General features: G+C 39.2%; 1 protein-coding gene across 13 annotated transcripts in view; it reads left to right on the forward strand.

The window, feature by feature from the left end:
* The window catches only part of DTWD1 (DTW motif tRNA-uridine aminocarboxypropyltransferase 1), a 73,768-nt gene that overhangs the window by 31,646 nt on the left and 24,199 nt on the right, over window positions 1-17,923 (forward strand). For 8 of the 13 annotated variants that reach the window (XM_089310286.1, XM_089310280.1, XM_089310281.1 and 5 more), the window contains one exon: window positions 7,882-9,960. The exons of 2 other annotated variants lie outside the window; for them this stretch is intronic. In XM_089310286.1, the coding sequence (XP_089166412.1) occupies window positions 7,882-8,207 (326 nt within the window). In that variant the 3' untranslated portion in view covers window positions 8,208-9,960. Of the gene's footprint in view, window positions 1-7,881; window positions 9,961-12,151; window positions 13,436-17,923 lie in introns of those variants that run through there. 3 more of the 13 variants (XM_089310295.1, XM_089310296.1, XM_089310297.1) reach the window with 1 other exon arrangement.

Here is a 17,923-nt window from a genome sequence, read left to right on the forward strand (position 1 = left end):
TCCGATGGTTCACTCCCCAAATGGCTGCCATGGCCGGAACTGCACTGTTCCAAAGCCAGGAGCCAGATGCCTCCTCCCAGTCTCCCATGTGGGTGCAGCGGCCCAAGCACCTGGGCCATCTTCCACTGCCCTCCTGGGCCACAGCAGAGAGCTGGATTGGAAGAGGAGCAGCCAGGACCAGAACCAGCGCCCACATGGGATGCCAGCACTGCAGGCGGAGGATTAACCAAGTGAGCCACGGCGCCAGCCCCTACCTTAAGTTTTTATAAAAGGAAATTATATCTAAGGGAATTTCTCATAGATAGTGTAGACTGAATAACTTATTTCAGAAGTTATTTGCTCAATTTTAGCACATTTCAGTTTATTACATTTTAATTATGTGTTTTATCTATGTAATTAGATATAACACATCTAATAAGAATCATTTCATATTTGTTTAGAGGTAATTGTGTCTTTTCACCTATACTCACCACCCCATTTAGGGATAAGTGGAATCAGAATCTTCTTGCTGAAAGAGAGTAATAATTGACTTCCTTGAGGTTAGTGACAAATATAGACAGAACTATAATTAGAGCTTCAGGGGTTAGGGCTGTTACTTTAAGTCTACACTGCCCGTGATGAACATTTGTTGACTTTTACATCTGCCTGATATTTTTTAAGGGGAAATTGCTAATAATTATGTTGCCAGGACAAGCACTGGGGCACAGCCAGTTAAGCCCTAGTCTTTGATGACAGCATCCGTATCAGAGTGCCGATTCGAGTCTCTGCTACTCCATTTCTGATCCAGCTCCCTGCTAATGTGCCCAGGAAAGCAGAAAACGGTGGCCTAAATGTTTGGGCCCCTCCTATACATGTGGACAATCCAGATGGAACTCCAGGCTCCTGGTTTTGGCTTGAATCAGTCCTGGCTATTGCAACTGTTTGGGGAATGAACCAGAGGATGGAAGATCTATTTGTCTGTTTCTCTTTCTTTCTTTCACATAAGTAAATAACATCTTAAAAAGAGAGAAAGAGTTAGAAAAAAAAAAAAAAACTGTGCCCTGCCATAGGAGTGGACCAATGACCCAGCGTAGCAAGATAAGTGCCCAGTACTTCCTAACCACAGTGATCAATTTGAGGATGAACACATGATCCCAGAGCACCAGCATCCTGTTTTATAAGTAGTATGGCTGCTGCAGGCAATGAGAATTATTTGTAAAAGCACAGCCTCTGCAGCTAAACTGCCTGAACCTAAATCTCACCTCTCCCTTTTCTACTCACCAACCATATTACCAGTTTGTCCGTCTATAAAAGGTGGTTAATGTGGTAGCTACCTTATAGGATTATTAGGAGGATTAACTGAATGTATTTCTAAGAGGCTTTCAGCAATGCCTAGAATATAGTAAGTGCTGTGCTTGTATGTGTTTACTCTTTTTATTTAGAAGTGTAAACTAAGAACGATTAAACCAAGAACTGCTTGTAGCAGTGTATGCTACCAGGTGAAAAGAGCTTGATTTAACATGAAGCTAGTGATAGAAAGCAGAGTGGAGGGAAAAAAAAAAAAAAAACAATTGAATAGTGACATCATTTAATGGAGCCTTCTGTGATAGCTTCCCTGTGCCTCTCTGGGTCCACTCTCCACTCTTTTCCGTTCTGTTTTCTGCTCTTTGAGATAGATTCCTTTTCCCTCTGGCTTCTCTCTGGTTCAACAGATGAGAAGCACCAGCAGGAGATTGGAAATTGAAAGGTAGATAAAATTGTCTTTTTCATTTCCTTGGCTCCCCTCCTGCCATGCATTGTCTGTGTCTGTCTACTGAATTCTATCCTGTCAGGCATCATTTAGCTTCCCATGCAATTATTCCAGGTTTCTGTCTAGGTTGAAGTCCTTGCTCCCCCTCCTTTACCATTGGTTGCTTTCCCTAAATCCTGCCCTATACCTTTGTAAACAGGAATTTTATTACATTCTTCTCATATGTTTGCATTTGAAGTTTCCTTCTGCTTCTTTTTGGGACTCTGATAAATTCAACCATTTGGATGCTAGAAACAACAGTCGTTTCCCAAGGTATGTGCAGTGGTACACAGAACATGCTTTATGGGGATAAAAAAAAAAAGAGTTCTTGATGAGGTATTTGCCACACATAGATTTCTCTCTTGGAGATTCAAAACATACAGCATATTAAAGGTTTTAAAAAAGTCATGGAACCAATTAACATTTTGAACTTCATTTAAGTTAGCGTGTCCTAAATGTACTTGAGTATGTAAATATGTTAACACCAATTAACATCCTAGGGAAATAAGACATTTGGAATATTGTATTTTAGAGCAATTCCTGGTAATATACATGTGGCAACTGACTAGTAAGTGTTAAGTAAACTGCTGATCATACAATGTGTTAGTGGTAATACCTAGTCTAGAACTTCTGATGTCTTTGGGTTCAGTGAGTTTACCATTTTATTATACTGTTCATAAAAAGGAATGTGGATTATGGAAGGTTTGAACGTTGTTAGCCTCATAGAGCCAAATTAACTAGCTTGCTTACTTAGCAATATTTTATAAGATTGAATTCAAAATAGATGTCTTCGTGTTTAGAAGTTGGCCCTGAGAATAGATGAAGGCTTGAATTGACTTAAGCAGGGCCAAAGTTGGATTTCTCAGGGCTAAATTTGGACTTTCCTGAGCCAAACTATATTGCCATTTAATTGGCTCTGCAACTCAATTACACATAACAGTTAACAGAAGGAGAAAAAAGGAATATTCCTATTGCACATTTGCCCCTCATCACACAGCTGGGGTAAGAAAGATAACCCATATACTTCCTAAGAGCCTAATTTATAACTATGTACAGATAGAATCTCAAGTTCTTCCCTTAAGAAGATGATAATATCTGTTAAAATAATGAATTGTCTGTCCTTACCTTGTTTTTCTTTTGTATGACACATTGCAAAATGGCCCTAATTTTTTACTCCTCCTTCTATTCAAGGTCCTTTTTAAGGTTCCTTTGAAGTACCTACTCACTCTGATTCTGGAACATATACATTTCCAGAGACCTAGTGTATTTCTACTTGTGCTTCTGCTCTTGACATAAGAACAGGCTTAGTAAGGATGAGACACCCACGGAGCATAGCCAGGTTGTCCTGGCCACCCTACTGATTCATGTCTCTATTGACAAAACCAACCAACTTCCAGATATGTGAATGATCATAGCCAGGATTATCAGTCATGTAACCCCTGTCAGATTCTAGATATGAACAAAGAAGGGTTATTATTCCCCTTGGTTTTATAACTGTTTATTATGTAGCTGTATTGTAATAGTAGACTCAAATCAACACTCTGATATGAAATGCCAGCATCAGAAGTGGCGGCTTAATCCAATGTGTCTCACCAGCCCCATCAACTTTTTGGAGACATCTCATAAGCACAGATTTCTAAATTTTTTTGCACTAAAATTTGTTTTTTGCATTTTTATATTTTTTATTTTAAAATATTTCAAATATGGGAAAGTATACAGTTCAACAAGCACACATAGATTTAACAATTTTTTAACATTTTCCCATATAATTCCATGTTTCAAATATCCTTATTTTAACATAGGTACTGTTAGTGTGTTGTGCTGGCCTAGTTATTGACTGTTTTCTCTAATCCTCCTCTGCTGCAGCCTTCCAGACATTAACTCTCCTAGTAACACCCACATTTGGGTGAGTCCCAATTCCTTTATTAAATTTCTCTATTCGTGTAATGCTTGCAATGAGTCTGCTGTTTTGACCAAATATATACCAAAAGACTTGGCTTCCCTAGAAGTGAAGAGTTACTAAGCAATTATACTTGCCAAGTGATTGGCAGTGTCTCCTTAGGAAACAACAGCAGGTGCTTTGGTTCCCATCCTTGCTAACCTCACTTCTTTCAAGATTGGCACTTGGAAAACTACACCTAAGCATTTGTACCTGAGGATAACAAGGCGTTTTCTCCACACCTGTACCTGATTTAGCTGCTGATATCCTGAATTTAACCTTTTGTCATATGGGGTGAAAATTTCAGGATACAGAATGAGTGTATTTTTTGCATGTGAGAGGGACAAAAATTGTGGCCAAATGGTGATCCTTGAAAGATAGTTTTCAAAAATAACTCCTAAATAATTCCCCTTCTTTCTTGGACACACAGAAGTGTGTGTCCTTGTAGTATCTTCAGAGGATAAAGTCCATTTCCCTTCTCCTTCAATCTGTTATGGCCTTGCAACTTACTTTCTCCTATAAAACACAGTGAAAGTAAAGTATGACAGTTTTCACTTTCACTCTCCTGAGCCATCATAATAGAATTCCAGGCCATCCTGTACAGAGGGACCGTGTGGAGAATTCCTAGTTACAACACATGAAGAGAAAGGCTACATAAGGCAGAAGTGAGATTCCCTAGCCAACAGCACTCTCCTAATTTGGGCTACTATAATGAAAATGTCAGACTGAGTGGCTTAAACAACAGAAATTCATTGCTCACATTTCTGGAGGCTGGAAGGTTAAAAGTCCAAGATCAGGATGCTAGCATGGTTGGGTGCTTGGTGAGAACTCTTTTCCTTCTTTGCAGACAGCTGTCTTCTTGCTGTGTCCTTACTTGATGGAGAGCTCTGGTTTCTTCATCCTTTTATGAGAGTACTGATTTCATCACAGGGGCCTCACATCATGGCATCTAGAAACCTAATTACAACCCAAAGATCCCACTTCCAGATACCATCTCAGTGGGGATTAGAACCTAAATAAAGTTGGGGGTAGGAGTCATTCAACCCGTGGAAAGCACTAAAGCCCCAACAGATGAGTGCAGTGTTGAGTTAGCTCAACTTAGTCTCGGAGCTCAGCTTAGTTAGTGAATATTGAATACAGCCACACGAGTGACCTCAGGTGGGGACATCATTTGGGCCTGAAGAACCTCTAGTCAGATCCACAGAAACGTGAGAGATTTAAAAGCCATTGTTCTTTGCCATTAAATTTTGAGGTGGTTTGTTATGTTCTAATATATAACTGCTTTGGCAATCTTTTTGATTGTAGAAGAAGATTTAAGAACAAAGCTTAGGAAGAAAAGACCTGTAGAGAGTTGAGGCCTTAAATACCTAACTGCTTTGTTCTCTTTTATCCATGTCTTTATGCATACAATTTCCTTAAACTCTGTGAGTCTTTGTATCAGTTTAGTCCACAGCATTAGATAAAAAGCTACATCTGTAAATCTGGCGATATCATGCTCCTCTACCTTGTGCTGAGAATCAGAAAATGCCCCTAAGATTCTCTAGTATAAAAGGCCAAAAGTCTTTACAAAGGGTCTTTAAACCTTTCATGTATCTTAAACCTGGGACCATGTTTTGCTGGTGGCACCTTGGGCTTTTATCTTTGCCCAGAGATCATATAACATGTGAAGAATATTTTGCTGACTGGTGAAATTAGTAAAGAACACTTCAAACTATTCTAGATGTGCTATGAGTTTATAAGAAGATGTTGTATCTATATATTTCACATTCCTCTAGACTTCGTAAAAGCTTTGAAAAATTGTTATATTTTAATATGAATGTAAGTTAAACAAATTTAATATCTATTTATGATTAATGTGATTAATGAAATACATTATAATTACAACAAATATCCATGGATATTTAACAAGCAATGGTTAATTTTAAAATAGAAACAAATAAAAATTTTGGTTGTAATTTTTAAATAAAGGTTACTTATTTATTAGCTGGAGAAATATGTTTATTCTAAATGAAAGTACAGATCACACCTGGCTCTCTACTGGCAAAAATAAAAATCCAAACAGAATATTTATTGACTCTGGAGCACAAATCACTTAATTTCTTAATCTTATTATCATGGTCAATAGTTTTTTTTTTTTTTCAAACAAATATATATCTCCAGAAATGCTGCAAATTGAATCTAAATTATTTGGTCAAATTTCTTAATTGTTTATGATTTTTTTCTTTTTTAATTGATAGTATATTTTGGAATTTTATAATCACTCTGAATCTGAGAAATAAATTGCTTTGTTACCTTAATGACTTTTTCAGTCAAATGGACTCTAAAGCAAAACCCAAACAATTCTAGAGATCCCATTCTCAGAGGTGATTTAATCTTTTGTCACTTAGAGGATTTCTTTTTCACAGAGATACATTTTTCCTTCTCTTTTTATATTTTTCTTTTTATGTTATTGAACATTTGCTATTGTGACATTAAATGTTTTAGCAAATTCTAGAGAAATCTTTAATTCTTTAGTACAAAATAGGTTCTTATACTAAAGTATTTTGGAGGGAAGGGAGAAAGGAAGAGAGACGGAGAAAACTGAGGAAAAAGGAGGAATGGAAGGAGAAAGAGAAAAACAAGAAAGGGGGCAGGTGTGAGTTTGAATATAGACTCTGTTCCCAACTCCAGCTTCCTGCTAATACAATACCCTGGGAGGCAGCCGGTGATGGCGTAAGTATTTGAGTCCCTGCCACTCACATGGGAGACCAGGGTTAAGTTCCCTGCTCCTGATATCAACCTGGCCTACCCCTAGCTGTTGTGGGCATTTAGGGAGTGAATGGCAAGTGGAAAATATCTCTGTCTCTCCATATCTGTCTCTGTTTGTCTGCCTTTCAAATAAAATATACTTTTAAAAAAAGAAGGAAGGAATGAGGAAACAAGTGGCCTAATGTTTTATAATCTTTGAGGAATGAATTTCTTCTTTTCTTCCAACACATAGTTCCCTGAAAACATATTGTTCAAATTTAAAAAATAGAAGTCTTTGTTACTTTTATGAAATATTTTTGTAGTTAAAAATGTTTTCCAAATTTAAGTCTGGACACCTTAATATATTTTAACAATGGGAGTTAAGAAGCAATTCCAAAATAAATTAATTTTAGTTCTCAGATGAAATCAGTGCACGGGGATATTTAAAACTGGGGACATGGTACTTCAGAAGTTCAGGATATCCTACTGGAGAGAAGGATTATGTGTCAAGTCCCTCGAGCTACTGAAAGGAAAGCAAGGCTCTAAAGGGAGACACTGAGTATTTCTGTCAAATAGCATCTTGGCACCCAAACAAGTGAGAAAGGCCTTTTCCAACCTTCTGTTTCATCTGAGCCAATAGGTGGATGCAACCAGAAGAGCAGTCCAGCTAACGTCACTTGAAGCAACTATTCAGAATAGTTAAACTGGATGCCACATAACCTCTATATCAAGAAACTTAGTAGCTGTGTATTTTTTCCATTATCTAGTCATTAATTCTGTTGTTATAAGAAAATACTCATAGCTGATAGCCTTTATAATTTACAAGAAAGTTGGAATTATGCTAGTTACATTTTTCCCCAAGGTTGCTTATATTATGTTTTTTTTTTCTTTAAAAAACTGCTTGGTGATGTTTCCATTTATTTTACTTTGAGCAATAATCTTTTAATACATTTCACATGATTGAACACATATTTTACTTTAAAATTAACAGTCACAATTGAAGAAACAATGGTTTATTTTTCTAGTCAAGTGACCAAGCTGCTAAATTTTAAAGCCTCAACAAAATGTTGCATCTTATTATTTTCATTGAACAGTAAGACCTATTTGTCACTCCTGGTAAACAACAGTATTTGTTTCTCCAGTGGTTTTCCTTTGCTAGACAGGCATGACAGATAGTTTGTCATGGTTCCTACTGCATTCAGGTATTCTATCAGATGAATCCCCATTTTCAGTGCAACACCTGCTGGCAATCTTTCATTGCAAAGTCCATCCTTCAGGACTTCTCTATTGTGGTTGTCCAAGGAGTCCTGCTTTGGCTGCCAGTGCTTCATTCTGCTGGATGTGATATTCCTGAAATCTCATGGATATTCTTTCTGTAAGCAATGTTCTGAACAGGTAGTCTCTTCAGGCTTTACCTCTCTTGTGTAATTTTTTTTTTTTTTGACAGGCAGAGTTAGTGTGAAAGAGACAGAGAGAAAGGTCTTCCTTTTCCATTGGTTCACCCCCCAAATGGCTGCTAAGGCCAGGCATGCTGTGCTGATCCGAAGCCAGGAGCCAGGTGCTTCTCCTGGTCTCCCATGCCGGTGCAGGGCCCAAGGACTTGGGCCATCCTCCACTGCACTCCTGGGCCACAGCAGAGAGCTGGACTGGAAGAGGAGCAACCCGGACAGAATCCAGCGCCCCAATGGAGACTACAACCACCACCCCCGGGGGGGGCGGTGCTGCAGGCGGAGGATTAGTCAAATAAGCTGCCACGGCACTGGCCTCTTCTGAAATCTTTAACACAGTCCATGAAGCAGGTTTCTGTAAATTTATTGTAGGTTCCAAGAAATTCTTTGAACTGTTTTATCTGATTGGGTTCTGGTATTTGTCCAGCCATATTCTTTTCATATGTTTATTAGTCACCTTCTCTGATGCATGAGTTTCCTCTCTGTTCTGGAAAAGCGGTTGTCCAACCTGTTTGAATGTCTCCAGAGAGGCCTGATTTCATGCTTAAGCACGAACTCTCACAGCTGACATCAGCATGAGGGTGGGGGAACTGTGTTGCCAGTCTGGGGGCTGATGGTAGGGGTCAGGGCTTGTGCCATGGCTGCTGGATGGGAGCGAACACGTGGAAGCAGTGATGCCAAACTATATTATGTCTTTACATTTACTGTGCACATTAAAAATGAGTATGTAGTGGCAGTTTGGCCTAGCTGCTAAGATGCTGGTTGAGTCACCCACATCCCATATCAAATTACATGGTTTCTAGTTCAGACTGTACACCCAATTCTAGCTTCCTGATAATGTACAGCTTAGAAGGCCACAGGAACTCACTCAAGAAGTTGAGTCCCTGCCACCTAAGTGTGAGAGCTTGATTTCAGAGATGACCCCCTAAAATCTATACAGCAATATGGCCCCTTAAAGTTCTCCAGAAGCGCCATCTGGGATGCCACATACGCTACTGGAATTTGGGGTGCCATATGATATCACCACATGTTTATTAATAAATCCCCGATATTAATAAGCCCGAGAGGGTTCTTGCCTAATATTCAGAGAAGAATTCTAAATACCGGCACAAATGAACAAGGCAGCATGGTACATTTTAGGCTTTTATTTAGTGGGAAAGATGCACTTGAGAATGAGAGCTTTATCTAAGAGAGAGGTAAATCTGGGTTCATACCGAGAACCAGGAACCAGCCACGTGGAGGAGCATCTAAGCCAGGAAGCCTAGGGCTTTTAACCCACTTCCAAAGAGGAATGGTTAATCAACCTGATTGGCTGGTGGGCACCCAGGTGTGGCCACGTAGGGGCATGAGGTCACATGGGGTGTGGTGAAGGCATGGTCTTCCAGCTCACAAACCTAATTGATTTTAACCAGTATGCCTGCCTACTTCAAGCTGGCATGAGTTACTGGATCCCAGCTTCAGGCTGGCCCAGCTCCAGCCATTTTGGGCATTTGAGGAGTAACCAGTGGATGAGAACTTTTTTTCTGTCTCCATACCTTTCAAATAAATAAATATTTAAAAATGCATAGGACATTTCTTATTGAAGTGAGTTTGCAAATTGCTACAAATTGCCTTTTACATCCATGTATTTGTAATATTTTAAAAAATTGCTATTTCAAATTTTGCTTCCCCAAAATGCAAGGCATAGTATGGGTATAATTCTACATGTAAAGTCTTAATTATGGGATGGTGGAAAACTGACTCTAAGCGATGGCCAGTCACTCTCTCATCACCAGGTTAATTTGGATAAAAAGCTGCTCCTTTTTCTACCTTTATATATAGATGTCTTGATTCATGTGCTTATCAGTCCGAGAGTTTGAAGCACCAACATTCTCTTTATACAAACAGATTTTCCTGCTTTTAGGTAAAAACATTTATTTTTTTTAAAGAAATCATCTATGTTGCTTAATATAGCCATTATTTTCCTCATCTCTCCCAAGTTATTCTTTCTTGTGGGAGCAGGTACCATTCATTGCCAGTCCTGTCTTGTTAAAAGTGTATATTTTCGTGGGAGAAGTAAATATCCTGTTTGAACTGATGATCTTTGGATACTTGACATTTTTAAAATTTACTTCTTGGGACATCCAAGATGGCTGAATAGGGTATGGCCACACTAACTTAAACTGATCTGGGATATGAAAAGAACAAAAGAAGGATTATGTTTCCAGGGGTCCGGCTGACACAAATTTTCTGCAAAGAAGTAGGAAAAAAAAAAAAAAAAACACTACCACCAAAAACAACAACAACAAAAAACCACAAAGACTCCATGGGACAAATAGAAGACAGAGACAGTGCTGCCGCCAGTTGTGTGTGGTACTGCCAGCCACCATCTTACCATGTCAAGATAGGACCAAAATTCTGTGCTCCCTGCTGCTGGCAATTTTAGCTGAGAGGGAATTCCACAGTCAACCCCTGACTTTTACTTCAGCCTGGATAGCTGACTGGGTTCTGAGTAACTGCCAGGCTTGTAGCAGCAAAAATGTGACACAGTGTGCCTCTGTTCTCCCACCAGCATCATAGTCAGAGTCAGGGCAATGTGTGGGAAAAAGGACAGATCCTTTGCAACCTGCAACTGTGAAACTTTTGGGGCATTAACCCCAGAGCTACCCTCATGCACTCTATGTGAGCCAGGAGGATTTGCCTTAGCTTCTGGGGGTGAACACCAGAAGCAGCCCACAAAATATCCTCTTCCACCCTGGGAGATCCTACTATACAAAGCTAGGACTGTAACAATTCATTCTAAATCCATGGTGCCACTGGAATCTAGCCAGTGGACATAGAGAAAAACCTACCTGCATTCTACTTCTCTGAACTCATACCTTCCAGAGTAAAATCTCCTGTATACCTTGTGGTTGCCCTGTAGGACCAAAATGGGGTTCAGTTCAAACTAGAGCTATTGGTATTACAAGCCAGCTGGAATTTTCTAGCAGGACATGAGGAAGGGTCCATATATATCACACAGTCCTAGAGCCACAGAAGTTGGTGCCGTAAACTCTGGCATCAATCAGGCTTGCCAGTAGGACAAGGTAGAAGCCACACCTGTCTTCCTCAGCACAAAGAACAAGGCCCTGGCTATCACATTTGCCAGGAAAACTGACCATAAACTCTCTGTGGACCAAAGATAAACACCCCAGGAAACCCTTATTCAACTCAAAGCCATACTGCTGTCCCTCCAAACTGCAGCAGACTACTCCACTGTGTCACTTATAGACAGCTGGCATTGTTTAAGACAAGATAAATCACTCAGAAACTACATTCCTGATCTAACCTAAAACCAAAGTCAAAGGAACAAGCCAAGTAATATCCTGCATACCAGCTAAACCATGAACTCTTTTACAATCAAATCTTCTCCATAAAGAAGAAGGGACAAATATCCCAGATGGGCAGATGTCAACGTGGACATAGGAGACATGAAGAAGCAAGGTAGCATGATGCCTCCAAAAGAACACAATACTCCTCTAGAACTAGGTCCTGAACTAAAGGAAATGTATGAAATGGCAGATATGGAATTTAAAATAATTATTGTAAGGAAACTCAATGATACGCAAGAGAATACAGATAGGCAGATTAAAGAAATGAGGAGAGCCGGCGCCGTGGCTCAATAGGCTAATCCTCCACCTTGCGGCGCCGGCACACCGGGTTCTAGTCCCGGTCGGGGCACCGGATTCTGTCCCGGTTGCCCCTCTTCCAGGCCAGCTCTCTGCTATGGCCAGGGAGTGCAGTGGAGGATGGCCCAGGTGCTTGGGCCCTGCACCCCATGGGAGACCAGGAAAAGCACCTGGATCCTGGCTCCTGCCATCGGATCAGCGCGGTGCGCCGGCTGCAGCGGCGGCCATTGGAGGGTGAACCAACGGCAAAAGGAAGACCTTTCTCTCTCTGTCTCTCTCTCTCACTGTCCACTCTGCCTATCAAAAATTAAAAAAAAAAAAAAAAAAAAAAAGAAATGAGGAAACCAATTAATGACCTTAGTGAAAATATTAGGAGATAGAACTCATTAAGAAGACCAAATAGAAATTTTTAAGATTAAAGTTTCAATCAGTATAATAAAGAATATGAGTGAGAACTTTAATAGCAGAATAGACCAAGTGGAGGAAAGAATTTCTGACCTCATGGACAAGAATTTTGAAATAACCCAACCAGACAAAAATAAAGAGAAAAGAATTAAAAAGAATAAAGAAAGTCTGTGTGAAATATTGGATAGCATTAAATGACTGAATATTTGTATTATAGGTATTCCTGAAGGAGAAGAAAAGGAAAAAGGCATCGAGAACTACTAAATGAAGTAGCAGAAAATTTCCCAGAGAAGTAGACATTCAGATACAAGAAGCTCAAAGAACTCCAAGCAGACTCAACCAAAGTCTTTTTCAAGGCATGTTATCATCAAATTCTCAAAAGTTAAACACGAGAGAATCCTAAAGACAGTAAGAGAAAAACATCAAGTTATATATAAAGGAAAACCAGTTAGATTAACATCAGACTTCTCAGTGGAAACCCTACAGGCCAGAAGAGAGTGGTATGATATCTTCAAAGTCTTAAAAGAAAAAAACCTCCAGCCAAGAATATTATATCTAGCAAAACTCTTCTTTAAAAGTGAGGGAGAAATATTTTTCAGATAAGCAAAAACTGAGAGCATTCACCACCACCAGGCCAGCCTTACAAGAAATTCTGAAGGGCATCCTGAATTAGGAGTTAAACATCATGAAAACACATGACACCACCAAATTCACTAACAGAGCAGGTAGCGTCATTATCCAATCAACAAAATTACAGGTCTTAGTTCTTATCTATCAATACTATGTAAATGGATTAAATTCACCAACAAAAAGACCTAGGTTGGCTGAATAGACAAAAAACCAGGACCCCACTATAAGCTGCCTACAAGAAACTCACTTCACAAAGATATACACAGACTGAAAATGAAGGATTGGAAAAAGGTAAACCAGGTACATGGAAACCAAAAGCAAGCAGGTGTAGCTTTCCTGATTTCAGATAAAACAGACATCAAAAACTGTAAAAAGAGATAAAGAAGTAAATTATATTTTGATGAAAGTTTCAATTTAACAAAAAAAATCATAAATATCTATGTACCCAATACAAGACCAGATTTATACAGAAAATACTATTAGACCTAAAAGGAGAGATAGTCTCCAATACAGTAATTGTGGGTGACTTTAACATTCCTCTGTCATCAATGGACAGACTATCCAGACATAAAATCAATAAAAATACATCAGAGTTAAAACACACTATCAAGCAAATAGACCCAATACACACAAGACATTTCATCCAACAGACACAAAACACCTATTGTTCTCATCAGCACATGGAACACTTTGAATAGACTATGTTTTAGACCAGAAATTAAGACTCAGCAAATTTAAAAAGATTGAAATAATATGAGGTATCTTCTCAGACCATACAGGAATAAAACTAGAAATCAACAAGATCAATAGAATACTATAAATACTTAGAAATTAAGCAGCATACTACTGAATGATCAATAGGTCATTGAAGAAATAAAAAAAAAACTTTCTTGAAATAAATAAAAATGAAAACAACATATCAGAATCCCTGCAGCAAAATCAGTATTAAGAGACAAGTTTGTAGCATTAAGTGCTTACATTAAAAAGAGAGAAATGTCTAAAATTGAAGATCTAATGATACATTTTGAAGACTTAGGAAAGCAAGAACAAACCAAACCTAGAATCAGCAGGAGGCAAAGATCAACAAAAAAGTTGGTTCTTTGAGAAGATAAACAAAATAGATAAACCTCTAGCCAGACTAATAAGAATAAAAGAAAAAAATAAATAAAATTAGAGATGAAGAAGGAGTCATTACAACTGAAACCACTGCAATATGAAGGATTTTAAGAAACTACTAGGAAGAACTATATGCTAATAAACTGGAAAACCTCAAAGAAGTGGATAAATTCTTGGATTCATATATCCTACGAGGATTAAATCAAGAAGATACAGACAATCTAAACAGATCCATAACAAGCAATGAGATTGAAGCAGTAATCTAAAGTCTGTCATCAAGGAAAAGTCTGGGAGCTACTGAATTCTACAAAACATTCAAGGAGGAAGTACCTCCAGTACTCTCCAAACTATTCCAAATTTTTTAGTAAGATGGAACTCTGCCAAACTCTTTATGAGGCCAGAATTACTTTGATACCAAAACCAAAGACATGACATGAATAAACTACAGACCTATATTCTTAATGAGCATAGATGCAAAGATACTCACCAAAATATTAGCACATTGAATCCAAAATTATATAAAAAAGATCATATGTTACTATCAAGTGGGAATTATCCCAAAAATATAAGGGTAGTTCAACATTTGCAAGTCAATAAATGTCATAAATCACATCAATAGAATGAAGAATAAAGGCCCTGTGGTCATCTCAGTAGATGCAGAGAAAATACTTGATAAGATTCAACACCATCTTATGATAAAAGCCCTCCACAAATTAAGTATAGAAGGAACATTCTTCAAAATCATGAAGGCTATTTTTTTTTTTGACAGGCACAGTTAGACAGTGTGAGAGAGACAGAGAGAAAGGTGTTCCTTTTTCCGTTGGTTAACCGCCCAGTGGCCACTACGGCTGGTTTATTATGGCTGGCGTGCTGTGCCTATCTGAAGCCAGGAGCCAGGTGCTTCCTCCTGGTCTCCCATGTGGGTGCAGGGCCCAAGCACTTGGGACATCCTCCACTGCCCTCCCGGGCCACAGCAGAGAGCTGGACTGGAAGAGGAGCAACCAGGACAGAATACGGCACCCCAACCGGGACTAGAACCTGGTGTGCTGGCGCCGCAGGTGGAGGATTAGCCTAGTGAGCCATGGCGCTGGCCGCTATTTATCACAAATTAACAGCCAATAGCATATCGAATGGGGAAAAGCTAAAAGCATTTCCTCTCAGATCTGGAACAAGACAAGCATGTCCACTTTCACCATTCTTACTCTATATAGTACTGGAAGTTTTAGCAAGAGCAATTATGGAGGGGAAGGAAAAAATAGACATTAAAATTGAAAAAGAGCAAGTCAAATTATCCATGTTTGCAGATGACATGATGTTGTAAATGGAAAAACCTACTCTTCACTAAAAAGCTGTTAGAATTGGTAAATCAATTCAGTAAATTTGCAGTTTACAAAATAGCATACCAAAACAGCATAATAATGATGAACTTACAGAAAGAGAAATCAAGAAAGAAATCCTGCTCACAGTAGACACATGCACACACACACACACACAAATCAAATATTTAGGAAAATTTACCCAAAGTAAAGGATCCATATGATGAAAATTTTCAAGCATGGATGAAAGAAATCATTAGGGACACAAAACATTGGAAAGATATTCCTTGCTCATGGATTGGAAAAATCAATATCATTAAAATGTCTATGCTATCTAGAGCAACCTACAGATTCAGTGCAATCTCTATCAAAATACAAATGACATTCTTCACAGAATTATAAAAAGCAATCCTAAAATTCATATGGAATCACAAAAGACCCAGAATAACCAAAGGGATCCTGAACAAGAAAAATCAAGCTGGAAGCGTCACAGTACTTGGCTTCAAAGCATACTACAAAGCTAAAGTAAGTAAGACAGCATGGTACTGGCATAAAAAACTATACATAGATCAATGGAATGGAGTAGACAGCCCAGAAATGAATCAACATACATACAGCCAACTGACTTTTGACAAAAGTGCTTCGACCCTCCAGTGGAATAAGGATTATCTCTTCAACAAATGATACTGGCAAAATTGGGTGTATGTACATAGAAGAATGAAATTAGATACATACCTCTCACCAGATAGAAAATCAACTCAAGGTAGATCAAAGACCTAAATTTAAGACCCAAGGCTATAAAGTTGCTGGAAGAAAACATTTGGGAAACACTCCAAGACATAGGTGTAGGGAATGACTTCTTAAACAAGAATCCCAAAGCACAGATAACAAAAGCAGAACTAAATAAATGGGACTATATCCAACACAGAAGCTTTTGCGCAGCAAAGGAAAAGATCAGTAGAGTGAAGAGACATCTGACAGAATGGGAAAAATATTTACAAACCACCTATCTGACAAAGGGTTAATATCCCAAATATATAAGACCTTGAAAAACTCAGTAACAAAAAGCCAAACAGTCCAGTTGAGAAATGGGCACAGGGCTTCCATAGGCACTTCACAAAAGAAGAAATACAAATGGCCAACAAATGTATGAAAAAAATGCTCAGCATCACTAGCCATAAGGGAAATGCAAATCAAAACCTTAACAATAAGCTATCATTCCACCCCATCAGAATGACTAAGATCCAAAACACATAGAGTCACAAATGCTGGTGAGGACGTGGGATATGGACAAAGGGGAACACTTATATACTGTTGGTGATAATGTAAATTAGTGCAACCACTGTAGAAAACACTGTGGAGATTTCTTAAAAAACAAAAACAAAACTGGAAATATACTTGCCATATGATTCGGCAATCCTACTACTGGATATATACCTCAAAGACTTGAACGAAATGTATCAAAGAGATACCTGCACCACCATGTTTATAGCAGCACTGTTCACAGTAGTCAAAATTTGGAATCAACAAAGGTGTTCATCATCAAATAAATGGAGAAAGAAAATGTGGTATAAATACAAAATGGAATATTATTCAGCAGCGCCAATCCAAAGCCAGGAGCAAGATGCCTCCTCCTGGTCTCCCATGTGGGTGCAGGGGCCCAAGCACTTGGGCCATCCTCCACTGCCCTCCCGGGCCACAGCAGAGAGCTGGACTGGAAGAGGAACAACCGGGACTAGAACTGCCACCCACATGGGATGCTGGAGCCACAGGCAGAGGATTAACCAAGCGAGCCACAGCACTGGCTCCCAACCATGATTTTTAATTTTCTAATTTCTTCTTACATTTGGTCTGACTGTATTATTTCTGGAAATTTGTTTTCTAGTTCTGATATTCTTTCTTTTGTCTCATCTATTCTATTGCTAAGACTTTCCACTGCATTTTTAATTTGGTCTATTGAATACTTCATTTCCAGTATTTCATTCTGGCTTCTCTTTAAAATCTCAGTTTCTTGGGAGCGCTTTTCATTTAGATCATGAATTTGTTTCTGAATGCTTCTAAGTAATCTGGCTATTAATTGTATGAATTCCTTTTCTGGCAAATCCTTGATCTCTTCTTCTTCAGCCTCCATTATTGAAGAATTGTATTGCTCCTTTGGCAAGTTCATAAATTCTTCCTTATTCTTATTAAGGATTTTTCCTTTGTTCTTCAGCATTTCTGGCTGATTTTAATTTGTATCTGTGTTATAATTTCCTTCTGCTATGTGTCTGTGGGCTGCAAGTGGAAGCATGCAGCCCTGCCTCCTGGAGCCCTGTTTATTTCTAGATTGTGATGGAGGTGGGTACCAGGACTTTGGGGCACTAAGTCCCGCCTACTGGGGATGGGCTCACTTCTCACTTGTTCATTTAACAAGCTTCTGTTTTTGCAATTTAGGACTACTCCTTGTTGTACAGCTTGCGTGGTGGGAAGGAAATCACTCTGAAATGTTGTGATTTGGTTCCCGGGTGTGGGGTGTTGTGAGGTGGCCCCTGCAATTGATGGCTGTGTGCACAGGAGACAAACGTGGCAGCACCCTGCTTGCACACGAAAATGTAAACAATATGGCTTCTCTCCCTGGCTATAGGTCAGGTTGTGGGAGGCAGGAGACATAGACAGGCCGTGGAGTGCCCAACCTCTCTGTTTGTCCCTCTTATAATTTCTCCCTCTTCCCACTGGGAGCTTCAAACGCAGTGCACGAGACTTCCCCGCCGCTGCTATCCACAGCTCCATGGACTCACAGTCTCTACCTGGTTCTCTGTGGGGAGTGGGTGGCGCCATGCTCCTCCTTAGGCCTCTCTGCTGCATCTTCACTGTGCCTCCACCGCTTTCCCTTCCTCTTCGCTCCCTAAGCGTGGACCTGGGCAGTCTGCTGAACTCCTGAGCTACTC

Source organism: Oryctolagus cuniculus, chromosome 12 (genome assembly GCF_051225735.1).
Source record: "Oryctolagus cuniculus isolate XC-2025 breed Fujian yellow rabbit chromosome 12, ASM5122573v1, whole genome shotgun sequence".
In the NCBI taxonomy this organism is placed as follows: domain Eukaryota; kingdom Metazoa; phylum Chordata; class Mammalia; order Lagomorpha; family Leporidae; genus Oryctolagus; species Oryctolagus cuniculus.